The sequence below is a fragment of the Haliotis asinina genome, chromosome 4 (assembly GCF_037392515.1).
Source record: "Haliotis asinina isolate JCU_RB_2024 chromosome 4, JCU_Hal_asi_v2, whole genome shotgun sequence".
Taxonomy (NCBI): Eukaryota; Metazoa; Mollusca; class Gastropoda; order Lepetellida; family Haliotidae; genus Haliotis; species Haliotis asinina.
Window position 1 is genome coordinate 74,186,227 of NC_090283.1, and position 18,102 is coordinate 74,204,328.

An 18,102-nucleotide genomic window follows, 5' to 3' on the forward strand; every position below is an offset into this window, starting at 1 on the left:
AAAAATGTGACTGCATTACCATTTCCTGCATATAGTCCTGACTTAAATCCCATTGAGAACATTTGGGGGATGATGAAGGAATGTGTGAATCAAAAGGGGTTGACAAAAATTGAAGACATGAAGAGAGAAGTGGTCCGATACTGGGACAGCATAACTCACGAGACACTAACCTCTCTGATAGGAAGTATGCCTACCCGTCTTAGACTGTGCCGTGAAGCTCAAGGAGACTTGATAAAATATTAAATTGTTACCTACACAACATGAAAAGGTCAGTTCACTTTTACAATACATTCAATTTTATCTGATTTGTTCTCGTTTAATAATATGAAATGCTTTAGCTATTCTCAATAATTTTGAACCATACTGTATATACGAGTGTAACTGAAATGCCGGGCTATAAAGTGCATGTGCTTACGTTTAATGAAGACTATAATGAGTCAGACAAGAACTTGTTTACCTGCCGGGCTATATCTACTATAACCTCCCATCACTATCACACATTAACTGTCGTCGTCATTAGGTCTGAGATAACAAGGGGTCAGCGCGTTCACGCTGTACCCGCATGTTGGTCCGACCATATAGTGAGTGAGTGAGTGAGTGGGTTTAGTTTTACGCCGCATTCAGCAATATTCTAGGTATATGGCGGTTGTCTGTAAAACATCGAGTCTGAACCAGACAGTCCAGTGATCAACAGCATGAGCAAGGGAGCAATTGGGAACCGATGGCATGTGTCAACCAAGTCAGCAAGCCTGACCAGCCGACCGCGTTACTAGCCTCTTACGACATACATATAGTCGCCTGTCTGGCAAGCATGGGTTGCTGAAGGTTTGTTCTACCCCGAACCTTCACAGGTGCATGCCCGACCTGATAGACCGCCGGTTTCCAATGCACAAGCTATATCTGAGGCCCCTCCCCGCCCCCGCCCCCCCCCCTCTCTCTCTCTCTCTCTCTCTCACACACACACAAACACACCAAATTAAGCTGTCTGAATTTTATAATTTGAAGTTAGGTTATTATTACACGACTGTAAAGGTAATATATTGACATATATTATATATTTAGATAATATTATTGGTTAATATTCGCTTCCAGATTATATGAATTTGAGGACACGTATCTAAACGATGTATAACGTTCAAAATTAAATTATTACAAACTACAAACATTGAAATTTTCTTTTGGGCTTCTTTTGTGATAAGATATTTATAAATATAAAAAGACAGCACTATTCTCGTATTCACTATTTAGTTTAATCCTATGTAAAACAAGATAACCATCCTAAGTCCACTTTGCAAGTTTTATGAATAATAAAACTGAATCGGTTATGGTGATGCAAAATGAATTACCTCAAACAAAGAAAACCAAAAGATTCAGCAAAGCAGTTCAAAATCGATAACATCAATCAATTATTCAAAATTGTAAAAATCGACCAGACCCATCTTCTCGGTACCTCGGGAAATAAACGTGATAATCCCCGGTTGTTTCATGCACCACGATCTCGTGCAATACGGACGTTGGTAATTTATCTTGTCCTCACGTGCGCAGCGGGTGCAATAAACACTGTTGTATATTCGGGTCACTTGCTATTTACCCGTAGTACACATTTACTATGAAGCGCGTAGGTCGCTAACCTCATTCATGAGCCGCCCATTCAGCCGAGCGTAGTAATTCATTGTTACGTATTTACGTAAAGATGTTTTAAACAGAAAGTTTTCACATTTAAGAGAATAACACAGTTAATTCACGCCCCCGTCCAACGTTTTGTCAAATGAGTGATACATATGACTGACAGGTTAAGTCGTTTCAATTCGATCACGCAAAATTCCTTATTTGGAAACAGGCAAAGCCCCCTGCAGTGTCATTCTCGGGAATTGGTCAGTTCTCTTTACCTCGGCCCGCCCCCAGCTAATTGCCAACACCTTTGCGATGACAGTTTGATTAGGTCACTCAAAGGTGTTTTCTTTAATCAGCTACTGAACCGTAGCGGCCCTATTTATTGACTAATTTGCCTAACCTTACGCTCATTTGGCTGAAACCTCAGTGTTGGTGAACGTCCCAAACGGGAGAGCTCTTATGACGTCAGCTGTACAAGTGACCTTGTTCATATCCGCTGTATATAGTCCGTTTAACTCATATGTTTAATTTCCGCAACGCGTTTGCATAAGTTATTGTGACAAACGACCATTACTCATCACGTTCTAACAATTGTTCAGAATTGCAATAGCTCCACTGAGAGGAAAGTGAGCGTTCATTTTCTCCCGGACTATTTTCGACCTCGGATGCTCGTACCTGTTACACTAGTAGTGATGCGGTGTGGGTAAACTCAATTTCGTGCTCACTCCAATGGTGACTCGACTCACCTCATTTCTTGCCAGGAAAACTTCGGGATTTACTGCTATTATTTTCGTGAAAGGGGAGGAAGTCTTGACTGGGAGCATTAATCAGACTCTGTTTTGTGTGATTTGAGTGAAATTTTCACCCAAAATGTCGCTCGAAAGGACAGAACGTAAAGGTTCTCAGGTAGTGCATGTGCGGGACGGAAGCGATCAAGCATTCGAGGAATTGTTCAAAGTTGTGATAAACCCCCCAGAAAATCCCACAAAACCATCACCAGTCCCTCTTCGTATGAGAAACTTGCCCGCTTCTTTCTTCAAACAACCAGATAGTCAGAAGAACATTGGTGATGGAGACATTTCAGGGTACCCGTCCCCTCCAAACTCAGTCGCAGGAATGGCTGTAGCACACAGTCGGGCCCATTCCTCCCCTGCAAGTTTGCAGCAGACGCTTAGCGCGGCTCCACCTCTACCCCCTCAACACATGCGACAGCACAGTTACGACCTAGTGACAGAAGATCAACCCTTACCCCCTGGCTGGGACATTGCTAAAACATCGATCGGACAAAGGTACTTTTTGAAGTAAGTCGGCGAAAGTTGGTAACTCGGGGCTCGGCGAATTTTGGCCGCCATGTTGGATTTGGTTGTGCACATTATTGTGAAGTTGACAGGTGATGTTGAGAAATGTTCCATGTTAGATCGGTAATGGGATAACAGTTTGTTTTTATCTTCCATAACTGATTACTTATTCGGCAATTTGTGGACTGGTGGGTGTCGTAGATATGTCGTGTTGGTCCTTTTTTAAGAGTTGTTTACTTTGTGTCAGAAGTTTGTTTATTCAACTGTCATTCAACCGATTTAAGTTTACAATGCTCCAGTATTACAATTTTGGTGCAATCCAAGTGGTAATTACATTCAACATTATTTCGACTTTGAAACTTCAATATTGTCGATCGATTATTACATAAAAACATTAATGAATTTCCTGTCAGAAGGAAAGTATCATATATGTCGATAGGTCAAGAGTTAAAAGTTGTGAAGTTTTGAAGTAAGAGCAGAATGTTTTGAAGCCACTCCCACATCAAACGCAGTAAGCAGCAATAACGTATGGTTAATCGGTTACAATATGAGGATGCAAAGGAAGTGCTTTTGTTTGTAAATGTACGGACATGACGAGATCAACAGTTGTGATACAGCTGGTATATCCTGCTGTATTTCCTAGTCAGTTAACTACACACTTTATGATGAGGGAATATCATGGTCTGAGTTTTGGTGTCATACATAAAAAATTGTACTTCAGTAAATGATAGTCATAGTTACCAGTTATTGACCTTGTAGATATTACACACTTCAAGTCATTATTTAGAAGGATGAACTGTGGACTATTAGGTGCTGTTATAACTTGATCATATAATGAGGCAATAACATCAGTTACCTTGAAAAAAGCAAGTAATTTGGTCAAAGTGTTGCACAATTTGTAGACGTTTATGAAACATGAAAGAAGCTGTTATTTAGTATCAAAAACTGAATTGGACATGTTTCATGGGGGAACATTAATGAAAGTGAACATTGTATATGTTGACTTGTTGACAACTATGTGATACTGACCATTATGTTGCTATAACATTCTCAGTTGGAAACACAGGGAGTTATGTCAGGCAGTCATGTGTCACACTTGCCTCTAGGCTGAGTCATAGCTGGTCCTCCATAATCTGTATGAACCAGAAATACTTATTAAAAATTGAAAAAAAACTGCAGTTTATCTTTCAACGAAGCGATTGATTGTGAATAAGATCAGAACATGAACATGTCTCTGACTGACTCATTCTTTTTAAAAGGTTAAGATGTTATTCAATATGGAATGTACAATCTGAAGATATCATGTTACATGTAATATTGAAAATTCTCAGTGTATTATCAGCGTTTTTCTTCAAAAGTTTTGGGTGATCTTTTCAATGTGTTCTAAAAAAATCAAATCCCAAGTAAGAATTAGAAAGTAAGAAAGGTGTTATCTAAAGTTGGCGTTCAACAACAAACTATTTTCAGTCGCTATATCAGTGTGTTAAAGGTAGTCAATTTATCGTACAGATGTTATATTTATATTTATATTTATAGTAATTTTACAATTACTCCTAAAAGAAATTTTGAGTAAATATGATGGTGGAGGGGATTGGAATAATTCACAATTGTTGTAGTCAGCTGTTCATCCTTGGTAAAAATAGCAGCGTGGAAATATTTTGGCTGAAGTTAGATATGGTGTCAATAGCACATGGTAAATATGGATCCTTATTACATTTGTGGGTAATAATGACAATGGGCTATTGAGGAAGTGATGGATCATTGTCCCGATTGTTTTATTGCTTGATGAGTGGAAGTCGACTGTTGAGAACTTCCTGTGGGGGCAGGGAATCGTGGGATGTGTTCACTGATTTCGATTTCGAAATGTGGAAATAGTTGGTCCAAGGGTTGTTTCTGGTCAGTCGGACGATTGATCTGTGTAATCTGTGTCATTATGTGTGGGATCATGTTTGATCATGTACATGAGGCTGTATTAAAAGCAGTGGTCTTTGTTAAAGCAGGGCTGAGCTAAAAATCTGGGGATTTACCCTGGTTTCACTTGTCTTTACAAGAAATACAAGTGTCCTATGAAGTGATGACATGCTGTAGTGTACTGCACACTTTTATCAGGCTCTTCCCCACTTCTTCTGAAGGATTTGGTACGATGAATCTTTTTGTTTATTTCCTTCTCTGTCCATTCTATCCATTGTAGTAAAGTAATACCGTATTAAGTCAAGGTTTCGCTATTCTCTGCCTCTTTCAGATGTATTTAGTGTTTAAAAGTGATAATTGGAATCAAATCCCACATTCAGAATGGCTGAACATGATTTCCTCCTCCTTGAAGGACTTGTAGTCCTGGTATTTTCAGTGTACTTTGAATGATATATTTATGTTTATGTTTTTTGTCTGTAGTATTCATAGGAATACTGAAATAAATAACGGGATATATATGATTGTGATGATTCAAGTTTTATTAAACCTCACAAGAAACAGTGTTATTGGAAAATCAGTAAATAGTGATATCAGTAATGAAATCATTTTAATGTTTTGCAACAATGCACAACTTTTTCAGATATGTTTTATATTTGCCAAATTCAAGTTTTATAACTGAGAATCTTAACATGAAATAGGGAAGTGTGTTTTGGGTTTTTTATAAAATGAAAATGTGATACAGTTTGTGTGCAGGCTGTTGAAGCAGTTCACTACACCCCTTTGCAACATGTGTTTAGATCTCAAACATTGCGTTACCATGGAAACCACAGTGCAAATCTTGGGATTTTGTAATGGAAGGAAGACGCCAGGCCAGGGTAACCTTATCAGCTCTGTTGGTGAATAATTTATACCCACGATAACAACACACATATTCTGTCGGGAGAAGAACTTTCTTTGTCATTGAATGGAGAAGATTTAACTTTACACAGGGATTATATTATCTCAAAAACAATTTTCAAATTTGCTTCCATAGCCCATTTATCCTATCAACTTAACATGAGACAAAAGATGAGGGGTGGTGTTGAGGACCAGAGGATATATTTGGTTTTTGAAACTCAATCCGTGAAATGCTGCAGCTTATCAACAGAATGAATCATTTATATGCTCATCTTGTCTTTGATTGGCTGGCTTTTCTTGCCCCACTGGCACCATCCATTATTAATGTTCAATAAGAATATACAGTAGACCTCCATCAGGAAGAGCAGTACGACTTATATCTCATTGCTAACAACTATGTAATGTTTTCATTCAGAATCAAGTACAACTTTCATCCTCTTTTTCCCAGTGAACTTAAGTCTAGTCTCAGATGTAACATACTGACAAATCTTATATAGTCTGAAAAGAAAATTTCTATTTTCATGGCAGTAAGTATGGCATGTTGAAAAGCAATATTTGTGAATATCTACACGTTTATGATTGAATGTGAGCTTTGAATTGTTTTTTTTAAAATTATTTATGTGGATATTATTTGTATGTGGATACTAGTAGTAAAACAAATATCATACTGGTGAGTTAGGATTAAACTTGGCCATGTCCTGACGTTCTGTTTCTAGTTGTTGGATCAGAAATTCCCATAGTCTAAGCTCACGGTTTACTGTTACTCTGAAAGTAGTTCCAGCTGCCCATGAATACATTGAGCTGTTAGTTGCGGTGCAGGCCATTGCACTTGATAGTTGCCACTCCCAGGTGGGAAAAAATTATTCCTATTTGATCTACATTCACCTTTGTTTCTTGGATGCAGTTTCAGTATCCTTGACAAGTAGATGGTTCCCCCCCCCCAAAAAAAAAAACAATATCCCCCTATGCTTGTTTGTGTACCCCTTTGTAAACAGTCAATTAGGACATCCCTGGGGGATCACTGTCATGGGGTGGGGTACAACGGAACTGTTGGGGGTCAGGTCTGTCCCTAGGGGTGAAGCTTGAGTGTTGTGGGTAATTAACAGCAGGTGTGAGTAAGTGCATTATCAAGTAGGCAGAGTGGGACTCAGATAAGAAGAAATCGGTAATAATTTAAAGGTTTAACACTTTTAGTAACCATGGTAACAATCAAAATTTAAGCTGTAAGTTTTGTATAGAAGTCTATCTTTAGGCTATATAAATAATAAAACAGTCATATTGATTTTCAGTCCAAAGAACAATATTTGTTACTTTTAAGGTCAGTTTCTTAATAGGTCAGAAACATTGATTCTTCACTAAAAATTGTGGTGTTACATTTGTCCCTTATGGGCCGTTTTGCTTGGTTGAAGGCATGATTCAAGGGCCTTACAGTGTTTGTGTATGCGAATATAGGTCACAATAATGTCTACCTGTGTTTACCTGCAGTTACTTGCGGTTATTGACTTCCCACTTGACCTGGTAGAACACTACAGGGTAACTTCTGCCATCTACAGCTCTTAGCTTAGTAATAGGCAAGTCAATTTGGGACTCTTTTCTTTTCACTTTGGGATATCATTCTACATTTTTCATAGTATGAGTTTGGTGGGAGATGTAAAAAATAATAATTAATAAGTGAAAGTTGCAATTTGAGCAGAAACAATGTGAATAATGTTTTCAAAATGTTTAAAAAACTTCAGTTTTTTTCCCATTTTGCAAACACAATGTGGCTCAAATTTAGGGGAAGGCTTAGATTGTGCTTGAAATATGGGGAAAATGGCATTGGTGTTGGGTGTATGTCTTTTACAACTTTTGCCCACTTTCATGCGCCTTGAACATGAAAAAACTTGGGTTTGCCTAATCTTGGTTAAAGAACATGCCTTTTAATTTTTAAACCTTTGCTGACTTAAGAAATCTTAGTGTTTTATACACAGCACATAATGTAAGTGAATATGTAGAGGTCTGCCTCACTTGAAAGTTTTGAAAAGTGATGTGTGTATTCAACTGAATGGAAGTGAAAAAAAGAAAAAAATCATGAAAAAAGTTTGGAAAGCCATGGAAATGAATAGGGGTTAGCCATGCTTCAGATCCCATAGAACTAATTGTATATGAATGGATACCTGAAATATCTATATAGTTGATCTTTGAATCACAGTTGTTGTGAAAATGGAAAGGTCCTGCATGCAGGGTTTCATTATTTCTGAATGGAAGAGATTACTAATATATTGGTGCAGGTTATCGTTCAAGAGACTGGTTAAGACAAACATTTTTTTGTTACATTGTGAACCTGATGTTATGAAAATTACTCCATTCAAATAGGAATCAACTTGAGAATGGCTGAGCGGAAGTTTGTAGTTTGTAGTTATACTTGAGTTTTATCTAGAGTAAACTGAGATAGTGCGCTTCCATTAACACCAGTCTTGTATGAATAAGAATTCATCACCGCTCAGCTCACCCAACCTTGTCTGGCTGGAGGCCTACCCATGCTAACACAGGGCTGATGAGTCCTGGGGTAGAATAGGCCTTCAGCAACCCATGCCTGCCATTACTGGCGACTATGCTTGTCTAAGAGGCAACTAACGGGATCGGGTGGTCAGACTCGCTGACTTGGTTGACACGTCGTCGGTTCCCATTTGCACAGATCAATGCTCATGTTGTTGATCACTGGATTGTCTGGTCCAGACTCGATTATTTACAGACTGCCACCATATGGCTGGAATATTGCAGAGTGTCTCGTAAAACAAAACTCATTCGCTCACTCCAGCAGTCCTTTAATGAAAACACACCCAAGTTGTCGTATCCTCTGGTTAAGTCAGTTGTAACAGTGAACACAGGCACAGGTGCTGATACTTTTACTTGGATACTTTTCTAATAGTTGAGTGTGGTTTTACATTGCTTTTAGCATTCCAGCAATTTCTCAGCAGGGGACATCAGAAATCATCTTCACACATTATTGCCATCTGGGGAATGAAGCCCAGGATTTTCACATGACCAGAAATGGGCTATACATTGCAGTTAAGGTCTCATGAGGTGGAATGGAAAACTTCACATTTGAGGGTTTTGAAAATCTTTTTATTTTGAGGTCTAGTGGACTGAAATGTTCTTTTTTATCATTTTACAAGTACCAGTTATCTGAAGTGAGCTGAGAGTATTAGGCTATCCCCGAGTATCATCCACCCCATTTGAGTACACCCTTAAGTCCTTAAGACCTGTAGCAGGTATCAGCTATTCCACCCAAAAAGAATCACTCAATAAGCCACCACTTCTGTCGTCTTCCTCCAACAAACCACATAAGTAAATGCACCCCATAATTTCACCTCAGGGGTAGTATCGCCTTTCCATCAGGTCCTCCCCTCCTTCATGCATGTACCCACAATGCCAATCCCCTGACCAGTTTCTATTTCCTATGCCACACCTCGACCACACCTACTGCACTCTATGACACCCCATAAATCATGAATACCTGCCAGGCATCCAGAGCAAGGACCCTGCTCACATGGCCGGAAACCCCTGAGACCCAAGGCCACCCAGGAAGGCAGCGATCAAACCCCTATTCCCTTGTTTACTGACCTTGACCTTACCTTTGCCTCTTTCCTGGTGTGCTGTAACCCTTGTTTGACAGCAGCCCCTGAAAAGGCTTTAATGTGAAAGTGGCACGACACATTGGTTGGTAATATCAGTTTGTTTTGGTTGCATTACATTTGTTGATTTGCTGCTTTCTGAATCTTAATCAGCTGCAGGATATTTTGAAAGACTCCCCAATTTTCCATTCGTTCCAGTAATAGGTTTCTCTTGGATCTTGTTTGGGGTTGGGTAATTCAAGGAGGCCATTTCTTTTTAAATACAGCTGGGGCTTTAGATTACCATAGCAACAGAGGATTAAATTTTGGTGATGAAAATAGATTTATATGTATAAAACACCACTCAAATGCCTGACCTCACTGGAAAAATATGAGATAACTTGTTTGTGGAATGAAAAATATATATATGCAGTATTTTCCAGTCTTTTGACACAGGTAAATATGCAGCCTTTTTTAACTGTGTTTTTTAGATAACTCATTTACCCGAGCTCTGTCTTGTCAGGAATATTGCTGTATTTTGGAATTGTTAAAGTGAAAGATTTTGAGATGACTGTGACTAGATTAGTGTCAATTTTCATGTCTTATTGAAGGGTTTTTAATGGACAGTGTGATTAGGTTAGTATCAACAGTGTATAAGCAGCTATATTACCATGCAAGTTGGTCTATGGGTGCCCCGCACATGTGCAAAGTTATGCACTCCACTCGAGAGGAACAGTAGTTTTTTGCCATCAACTCGACTTGCAGAAACAGGGAGCTCCCAGTGCAGAACACAGTTGTGGTAGGATCTGGTTACGCAGTGAAGATATCCCATCATTCTGATTGGTCGACAATTATGTCTGCCTGGAAGTGAACTATTTCTGTAAGGAGTTTATTATGATATCGACACAGTTGAAGGAGTACTTAATGATAAAGACTGAATATGAGTATATCTCCCTTTGGTTTTGATAGCAAGAAAATTAGACTGTTTTCCTCAGCAGCTGTGAAAATAGGGCAGTAATTACTGAAAATGTTTAAATGTTAAGATTGTCTGTCACACTGCTTGCTCCGTTTATCAGTTCCCAATGTTCCTGACCCTAAATGCTCTCAGTTTATGATCCTAAACCTAATCTACTCCAAAACAAACAAAGACCCTGTGGGGCAAAGTACTTATGGATTAGCCTGTAGAAGCAGCAGTTTATCTTGTTGAAAATATATTGGCTTCTGTTCCAGTGTGATAAAGGAGAGAATGCATGATACAACATGTGATGCCATGGTGGATATAAGCATTTATATTCACCAGCCATTTGGCATAGTGATACACAATTGATAATTTTGTTGTTTTAATCAGCTAAAGGACAATAGTACTAGTTTCATCCTGATGCACTCCTGTTAACACTGATAAGTTTGATGCCAGGTGTTGGTTTGTTTAGAAAGATGTTCCTCACTATATTTGGGCAGTAGGTAGTGTGTTGGTAGGTCTTCAGGATTCATATTACAACTAGATAGTGCTGAGGAAGATTAAAACTCCATTTATAATAGTCTTTATTCACTACAGCAGAGAGGGGCAGTAGGGTAGTCTAGTGGTAAAAGTGTCTGCTTGTCACACATCAGACCTGACATTGATTCTCCTGCATGGGTACAGTTACAGTAGTCCATTTCTGATTCTCTCTTCTTTCCCCCCCCCCCCCCCCCCCCCCCCAAACCCCCCATGATACAGCTGGAATATTGCTAAAAGTGGCATAAAACTCACTAACTCACTCGCTCAAAACAGCAGAGACTAATTGCAATGGGTGGTTAGACTCACAGTCTTGGATGGCACGTGCCATTGTATCACAGCTGCATAGATCAGTGTTTGTCCTAGACATAGATATTTAGGAGTCATCATGACTCCTTGTTGTCTTGAGTGAGTCATAGACATGTTTTGGGGTCAACTTCAGTATGGAACTTGCATCAAGACATCAACTGTGATTGTTTAATAATGATAATAAACAAGGTAGGGCTGGTTAGGTAATTAATCAGCTCTGAGCAGTCAACTGGAAAACAATAAAATAGGTAGTTTTAAACAACAGCAAATGACATGCTTAGATTATCTGAACTTAGGGCCCAGTGACATTGCATCAACAATGACGCAAGCTTTTGAATTAACTGCGTATTTGAGATAATTTGTGTCAGGTTTTCTGCACCAGGGCAAAAACTGATAGATCAATGCTCATGCTGTTGATCACTAGATTATTGCCTTTTCCAGACTCAGTTATTTACAGATCACTGACATTTGGCTGGAATTTTCTTGAGTGTGGCATTAAACTACAGCCAAACCAACCAAAATCCTGCAAAAGATAGGATCTTTAATTCTGAATCTGTTTGCAATGCTTCAACTTGGATACATACAGGATCTGTGAAGAAATAGTGACTGAATAGAAGAGTTTTGTCTTATTTGAGCACTTGCTTCAAGCAATTATTGTGAACCTAGTTTGTCTTTAGGGAGGAAGATATAAAGCTAAACTCGCTCACTCACTCACTCACTCACTACACTCATTCAATCAATCAATCAATCAATCAATCAATCAATGTGCTTGTGAAGGTCCGGGCTGGAATAGGCCTTCAGCAACCCATGCTTGCCATGAAAGGTGACTATACTTATAAGAGCCGACTAATGGGATTGGATGGTCAGACTCACTGACTTGGCTGATACATGTCATCAGTGCCTAGTTGCACAGTTTGATGTTCATGCTGTTGATCACTGGAATGTCTGGTTCAGATTTAAACATTTACAGACTGACGCCATATCTCTGGAATATTGCTGAGTGCAGTGTAAAACTAAAACTAAAACTCACTCACTCACTCACTCACTCACTCACTCACTCACTCACTCCTATAGCACTAATGCTGATCCAACGGCGTACACAGCAGTCTGTAGACACACCAAGATGCCTGTATAAAACTAGTGTACAGCTGTCATCGTCTGCACAGTGCTGCACTAGGCAGGGTAATAATAGGCTTAACATGCATCAAGAACATTTCCGCCAGCATGTCAGGTAATCTTGGAAGTGTTGACACATTTATGTGTCACACTGACAGTTGGGGCTGTCATTGTGAGCATCATAGTCTGTGAGAGGCCTCACCTAATGCTGAAGTGGTTGTGACAGATTACTCCACACCCTTCTCCATTATGCACTGTGCTGTAGTATGCATAATTTGATGAGCTATGTGTGTTAGGGGAGGTGGATGGAGGTCCTCACAGGTAGTTGGTGTCTGACAATGATTCGCCTTATCTCAGATTCTGTCAGTATTGTCAATATTAAAGTACTGTCGGGAATAAAAAAAAGACTTGTTTTTAGGCTATTACTCTGTAAATAGGATATGTCGAAATAACTCACTTTGGCCTAACTGGGCACTCCATGGAATGCGTGAGAGGATATCCAGAAAAGTATGTTTACTCGTAAAATTGGGCAAAATACGACTAGCAGCTGAAAACAATAGATCAGACAATAGATGGCAATTAGGTCACTCAGCCAGGTGTGATGCCAGAAAGTCAACTCGCCTAGCATGAAATGCATGCGCTGCCTAGTGGCGCAATGGGTCAACTCAAAGATATGTTGTGCTTTTTCATGTGTGTCGAATATGTCTCATTTACTGATTTACATCTTATAATATTAGAAAATGTATGTGTCTTTCTTTCATGAAGTTTATGTTAAGGTATGGTAAAGAGTATAATGCCTGATACCCAGAGAAAAACATCATATTGAATGTCTCAAAAAATACATGAGGCATGACCACCCAAAGATATGGTTATTTTAATATATGTCAAGAAATGCTGTGTACTTCCCTACTTTCAATCCGTATAGGATTATCATATCTTACCTGATATCTCTCTCCCCTAGCCTCACCCCAGCCATCATCTGCTTCACTGTCCTGGTTTGCTTTTGAGACGACCCCTCCTTTAGTTAATTTTCACTACTTGATTTACACATCCTACAATTCAGGTTAGGTATGAAAAGGGCCGCTTCATTTGTAATCCAAGTGTGTCATGGTTATAAGAGGATATCAGTTGTGTGGTGCATCATAGAATATTAATTAAGAATGATTAGCTGTTGCTTGTTAAACTCCCTAGTTTGCAAAATTCTACTTATATATCAGTGATCTGAAAATAATCAAGATGAGGCAATATGATCATCAGTACACACAGTGTAGTATGATTACTTGGTTGACTGGTATAGTATGAAGGTATACAGCCAGCTTGACTGGTACAGTATGATGGTATATAGCCAGCTTGACTGGTATAGTATGAAGGTATACAGCCAGCTTGACTGGTATAGTATGATGGTATATAGCCAGCGTGACTGGTATAGTATGATGGTATATAGCTAGTTTGAGTAATATAGTATGATGGTATATAGCCAGCTTGACTGATATAGTAGTATGGTAACCAGCCTGGTTGATGGTATAGTATGATTTTATTCAACCTGATTGATGGTGTAGTATGATGGTATACAGCCTGGTTGAAGGTGTAGTATGTTGGTATACAACCTGGTTAAGTTTTATGGTATGATGGTAGCCTGGTTGACAGTGTAGTATAGTGGTATACAACCTGGTTGAATGGTATACAGCCTGGTGGAGTGAGTGAGTTTAGTTTTATGCAGCACTCAGCAATATTCCAGCAATATGGCGGCGGTCTTTAAATAATCGAGTCTGGACCAGACAGTCCAGTGATCAACAACATGAGCATCGATCTGCACAGTTGAGAACCGATGACATGTGTCAACCAAGTCAGCAAGCCTGACCACCCGATCCTGATAGTCGCCTCTTATGACAAGTACAGTTGCACAGCCTGGTTGAAGGTGTAGTATGATGGTATACAGCCTGGTTGAAGGTGTTGTAGTGGCTGGACCTACATGCAGTGCTTGTTGACACTGAGGCTATTCAGCTGGTCGGCCCAAGGGAGTGGAGAGCACCGTACCTTGTACGCTGGCTGTCACTAACAATATGTTTTCACGCTTGACGTGAGTTAAGTGCTTCTTGCCAGGTATATTTAGCTCTTCGTGAAAGTACCTGGGCTCTCAGGACAGACAGGGGACTGTTTGCTCCCTTACAAACATAGATTGTCACATGTGGCTGTGTGCTGTAGGCTGAATATTAATGAAGCAGGGTTGGACCTACTCTCCACACATTTGGGTCATCAACTCAGCATGCAGTCTTGTGAGGGATAGGGATTGTGTTGGAGCACAGTGTGACCTTGTCTACATGCTGACACAGCAGTTTCCACTGTTAATAACAGTAACCACAGTATACACCCTGTATACAACTGTCAACATAGTACAACAGTACACACACCCTGTATACAACTGTCAACATTGTACAACAGTACTCACACCCTGTGTACAACTGTCAACATTGCACAACAGTACTTACACCCTGTGTACAACTGTCAACATTGTGCAGCAGTATGCACACCCAGTGTACAACTGTCAAAATTGTACAACAGTACTCACACCCTGTATACAACTGTCAACATTATACAACAGTACTCACACCCTGTATACAACTGTCAACATTATACAACACTACTGACACCATGTATACAACTGTCAACATTATACAACAGTACTCATACCCTGTATACACCTGTTAACAAATTACAACAGAAAACAGCTTGTATACAACTGTCAGCATTGTACAACAGTAGAAACCTGTACAGCCCCCGCTGGATCTGGGTAGAATAACTCTTCAGCAACCCATGATTGCCACAAAAGGCGACTATGGGAACGGGTGGTTAGGCTCACTGACTTGGCTGACACAAGTCATCAGTTCCCAGTTGCGCAGATCGATGCTTATGTAGTTGGTCACAGGATTGTCTGGTCCAGACTCGATTATTTACAAACAGCTGCCATATTGCTGGAATATTGCTGAGTGCGGCACATAACTAAATTGACCCGTTCACCCCACATTACATGAGATTTCACATACGCACAACCTGTTGGATAGTACCCACAGACATCCATACATGCATCTACTTTACAACCTTCAACATTGTATTACAATACCCACAGACATCCATGTGTACAACTTTCAACATCGTACAGTAATACCCACAGACACAGTACAGTAATACCCATAGACACCCTTATATACAGAGTTCAACATTGTATTATAATACCCACAGACATCCATGTGTACAACTTTCAACATTGTACTGTAATACCCACAGACACCCATATATACAGCCTTCAACATTGTATTACAATACCCACAGACACCCATGTATACAACTTTCACCATTGTACTGTAATACCCACAGACACCCACACATACAACTATCAACATTATACAATAATACCCACAGACCCCCATATATACGATCTTCAAGATTTAACCATGTTTTGAAATACAGACTGTCGAATTGTTACCTGTGCGCGTACGCACCCATGCACGTACACGCATGCACACACACTCCAGGTGCAAGGTCTTGCCCATACGAAATAGAATCTGTTTCTGCAGATTATACTTGGATCATTCCCTGTCATAGACTTTTTATTTAATGGAGTCAACAGACCCAGATGTTGATAACTTAGCATCGATTGCTGGCATTGTAACACCAACTAGTACTGGTTTGATACAGGAGTAATGTTGGAATTTAGAGACGGAAGTGCATGAAAACTTCACAACTCTAAAGTAAATTCTCATAAAGTTTCCCATTGTATTACTACATGTAATGAGATATTGCATGTCAATCTGAACATTGATCCAGTTTACATGCCCCTAGTTCTGTTTGATCACATTATGTCACAGCGCCACTACCCGTGTGATGTCCATCTGCATTGACAAATAAGTAGGTCAGTAAAATCTAGTCATGAGAGAGTAAGTTGTAAAGAAAGGGCAGTAGGGTATATACTGAAGTGCTTTGTTTCTCCAGAATGAATCATACTCTGGCCTAGTGACGAAGCTGTGGTTGTTGCAGCTGTTGCTGCAGTGAGCTGACGTAGCTTCTGTGTAGACTTGGCGTTAACTGTTTATGATGACCAAGTGCTTCCAGCTAATGTGACTAAACAGAGGGGAAAAAAGTCCAAATTGCAGGAGTGAATTTTAACATGTCAGAATCTGTGGTCAGTCTGGCCACTGGGAAAAAACATTATGATGACTTTTTCCTGATATTCAGTTTTGTTCAGCAAGTATTTGTGTGTATATTGATCATGTTCATTATTTGTGAATATGTTTGAATTGTGTTTGGAATATGTTAGTTCGAGATTTGATGATTCTTAAAAGTGATATGGATTGATGTTTTCATTTGCTTTGGTCTTTTAGTCTTTGAGAAAATACTTCAGGGGATTTTTAGAAGTTGCATTTGTTTTTCATGGTTTAGTGTGGACAGTTCCTAGAGAGTTTAACTTCAGTTTATTTCTTGGCAAGCAGTTTGAGTTTGGATTGAGTGGAAGTGTACTAAATGCAGCCATTCACAGCAATTACAAAATGTAACATGTTTTCAAAAACCAGACTGTTGTCAGTTCAGAGTTACTCCCTCTTGTGATTCCAGTGAAAAGTTTGATACCGCGAGCTACACGGCCCAACTTTCTCTGATCTTGTTTGCTAAATATAGGCATGCATTTGAGAGTAGTCCAGCGTGTGTGTGATCTCTGTGGTGGATAGTTACAGCATGGTTTGGTCACAACTGCATTGTGAGCAGCAGCAGCAGCAGCAGCAGCAGCGACTGTCTGTTTTCATGCATGAACGCTTCTTTGCCATAATTAGAGAATTATCCTACTCTGCAGAGACGGTTTTGATGTGTCAAAGCTCAGGCACAGTGTTGGTCTTTGTTAACAAGTAACAAATGCATGATAGTTTTTGAGTTCCAGGACAGTGCAAGGAGACTTTGTTAAAGCAGAAAGTGTTTGAAAACAAGCATGCTTGAAGTTGTAGTTTTGAGAGGTACTGGTAGTTAGCTTGCCTTATGTCAGTCATTGTTTTAACTGTCAGTGTTGGCATGGTTTTTGTGGTTTGAACATTTGTGTTGATGTGTTGACAATTGTTGCCCATAGCATGATCATGACAGTTACATTGATGTCTCATCTTACTTCGATTTTGTTTCAGGTGTCAGTGTTGATTCTTTTCAGGAAATTTCATTTTGTGTATTTTGTATGTTAAACATAACTCACAACTGTTGTATATACATTCAGAATTCAGTTACGTACAGTGGTGAGTGCTTTATCTGACTCACCAGGATATTGAATTTCTTACCAGGTGCAGCTGCACCTATTCTGAAACACCCTGATGGTTGAAGGATGCCACATTAATGACTCCTTTAGTACCTCTCCAGCAACCTCACAAGCAAAAACTCCATGCAACTTCCCAGGCAAAAATTCCAGAAAATAACCTTTGCAATAACATCCATACCACCTACCATGCAATAACTCCTATTCAGCCTCCTGTGCAATAACTCTCGTACAACCTCCCGTGCAATAATTCCCATACAACCTCCCCTGCTATAACTCCCATACAACCTCCCTTGCAATAACTCCCGTAAACCTCCCATGCATAATTTCTCGTACAACATCCGATGCAATAACTCCCGTACACCCTTAGCTGCAATAACTCCCTTACAACTTCCTATCCAGTAACTTCCATACAACCTCCCATGCAATAACTCCCGTAAACTTCCCATGCATAATTTTCCGTTCACCCTCCCGTGCAATAACTCTTGTACACCCTCAACTGCAATAACTTCCTTACAACCTTCCATCCAGTAACTCCCATACAACCTCCCATGCAGTAACTCCCAAACAACCTGACATGCA

At 39.7% G+C, this 18,102-nt stretch overlaps 1 protein-coding gene across 4 annotated transcripts in view; it reads left to right on the forward strand.

Moving 5' to 3' along the window:
- The first annotated feature begins 2,291 nt into the window (after positions 1–2,291).
- Positions 2,292–18,102, forward strand: part of LOC137281865 (transcriptional coactivator YAP1-like) — a 41,977-nt gene continuing 26,166 nt past the window's right edge. Inside the window, exon 1 of one of the 4 annotated variants that reach the window (XM_067813528.1) lies at positions 2,292–2,915. In XM_067813528.1, the coding sequence (XP_067669629.1) occupies positions 2,485–2,915 (431 nt within the window). In that variant the 5' untranslated portion in view covers positions 2,292–2,484. The remainder of the gene's footprint in view (positions 2,916–18,102) is intronic. The other 3 variants (XM_067813530.1, XM_067813529.1, XM_067813527.1) reach the window with 3 other exon arrangements.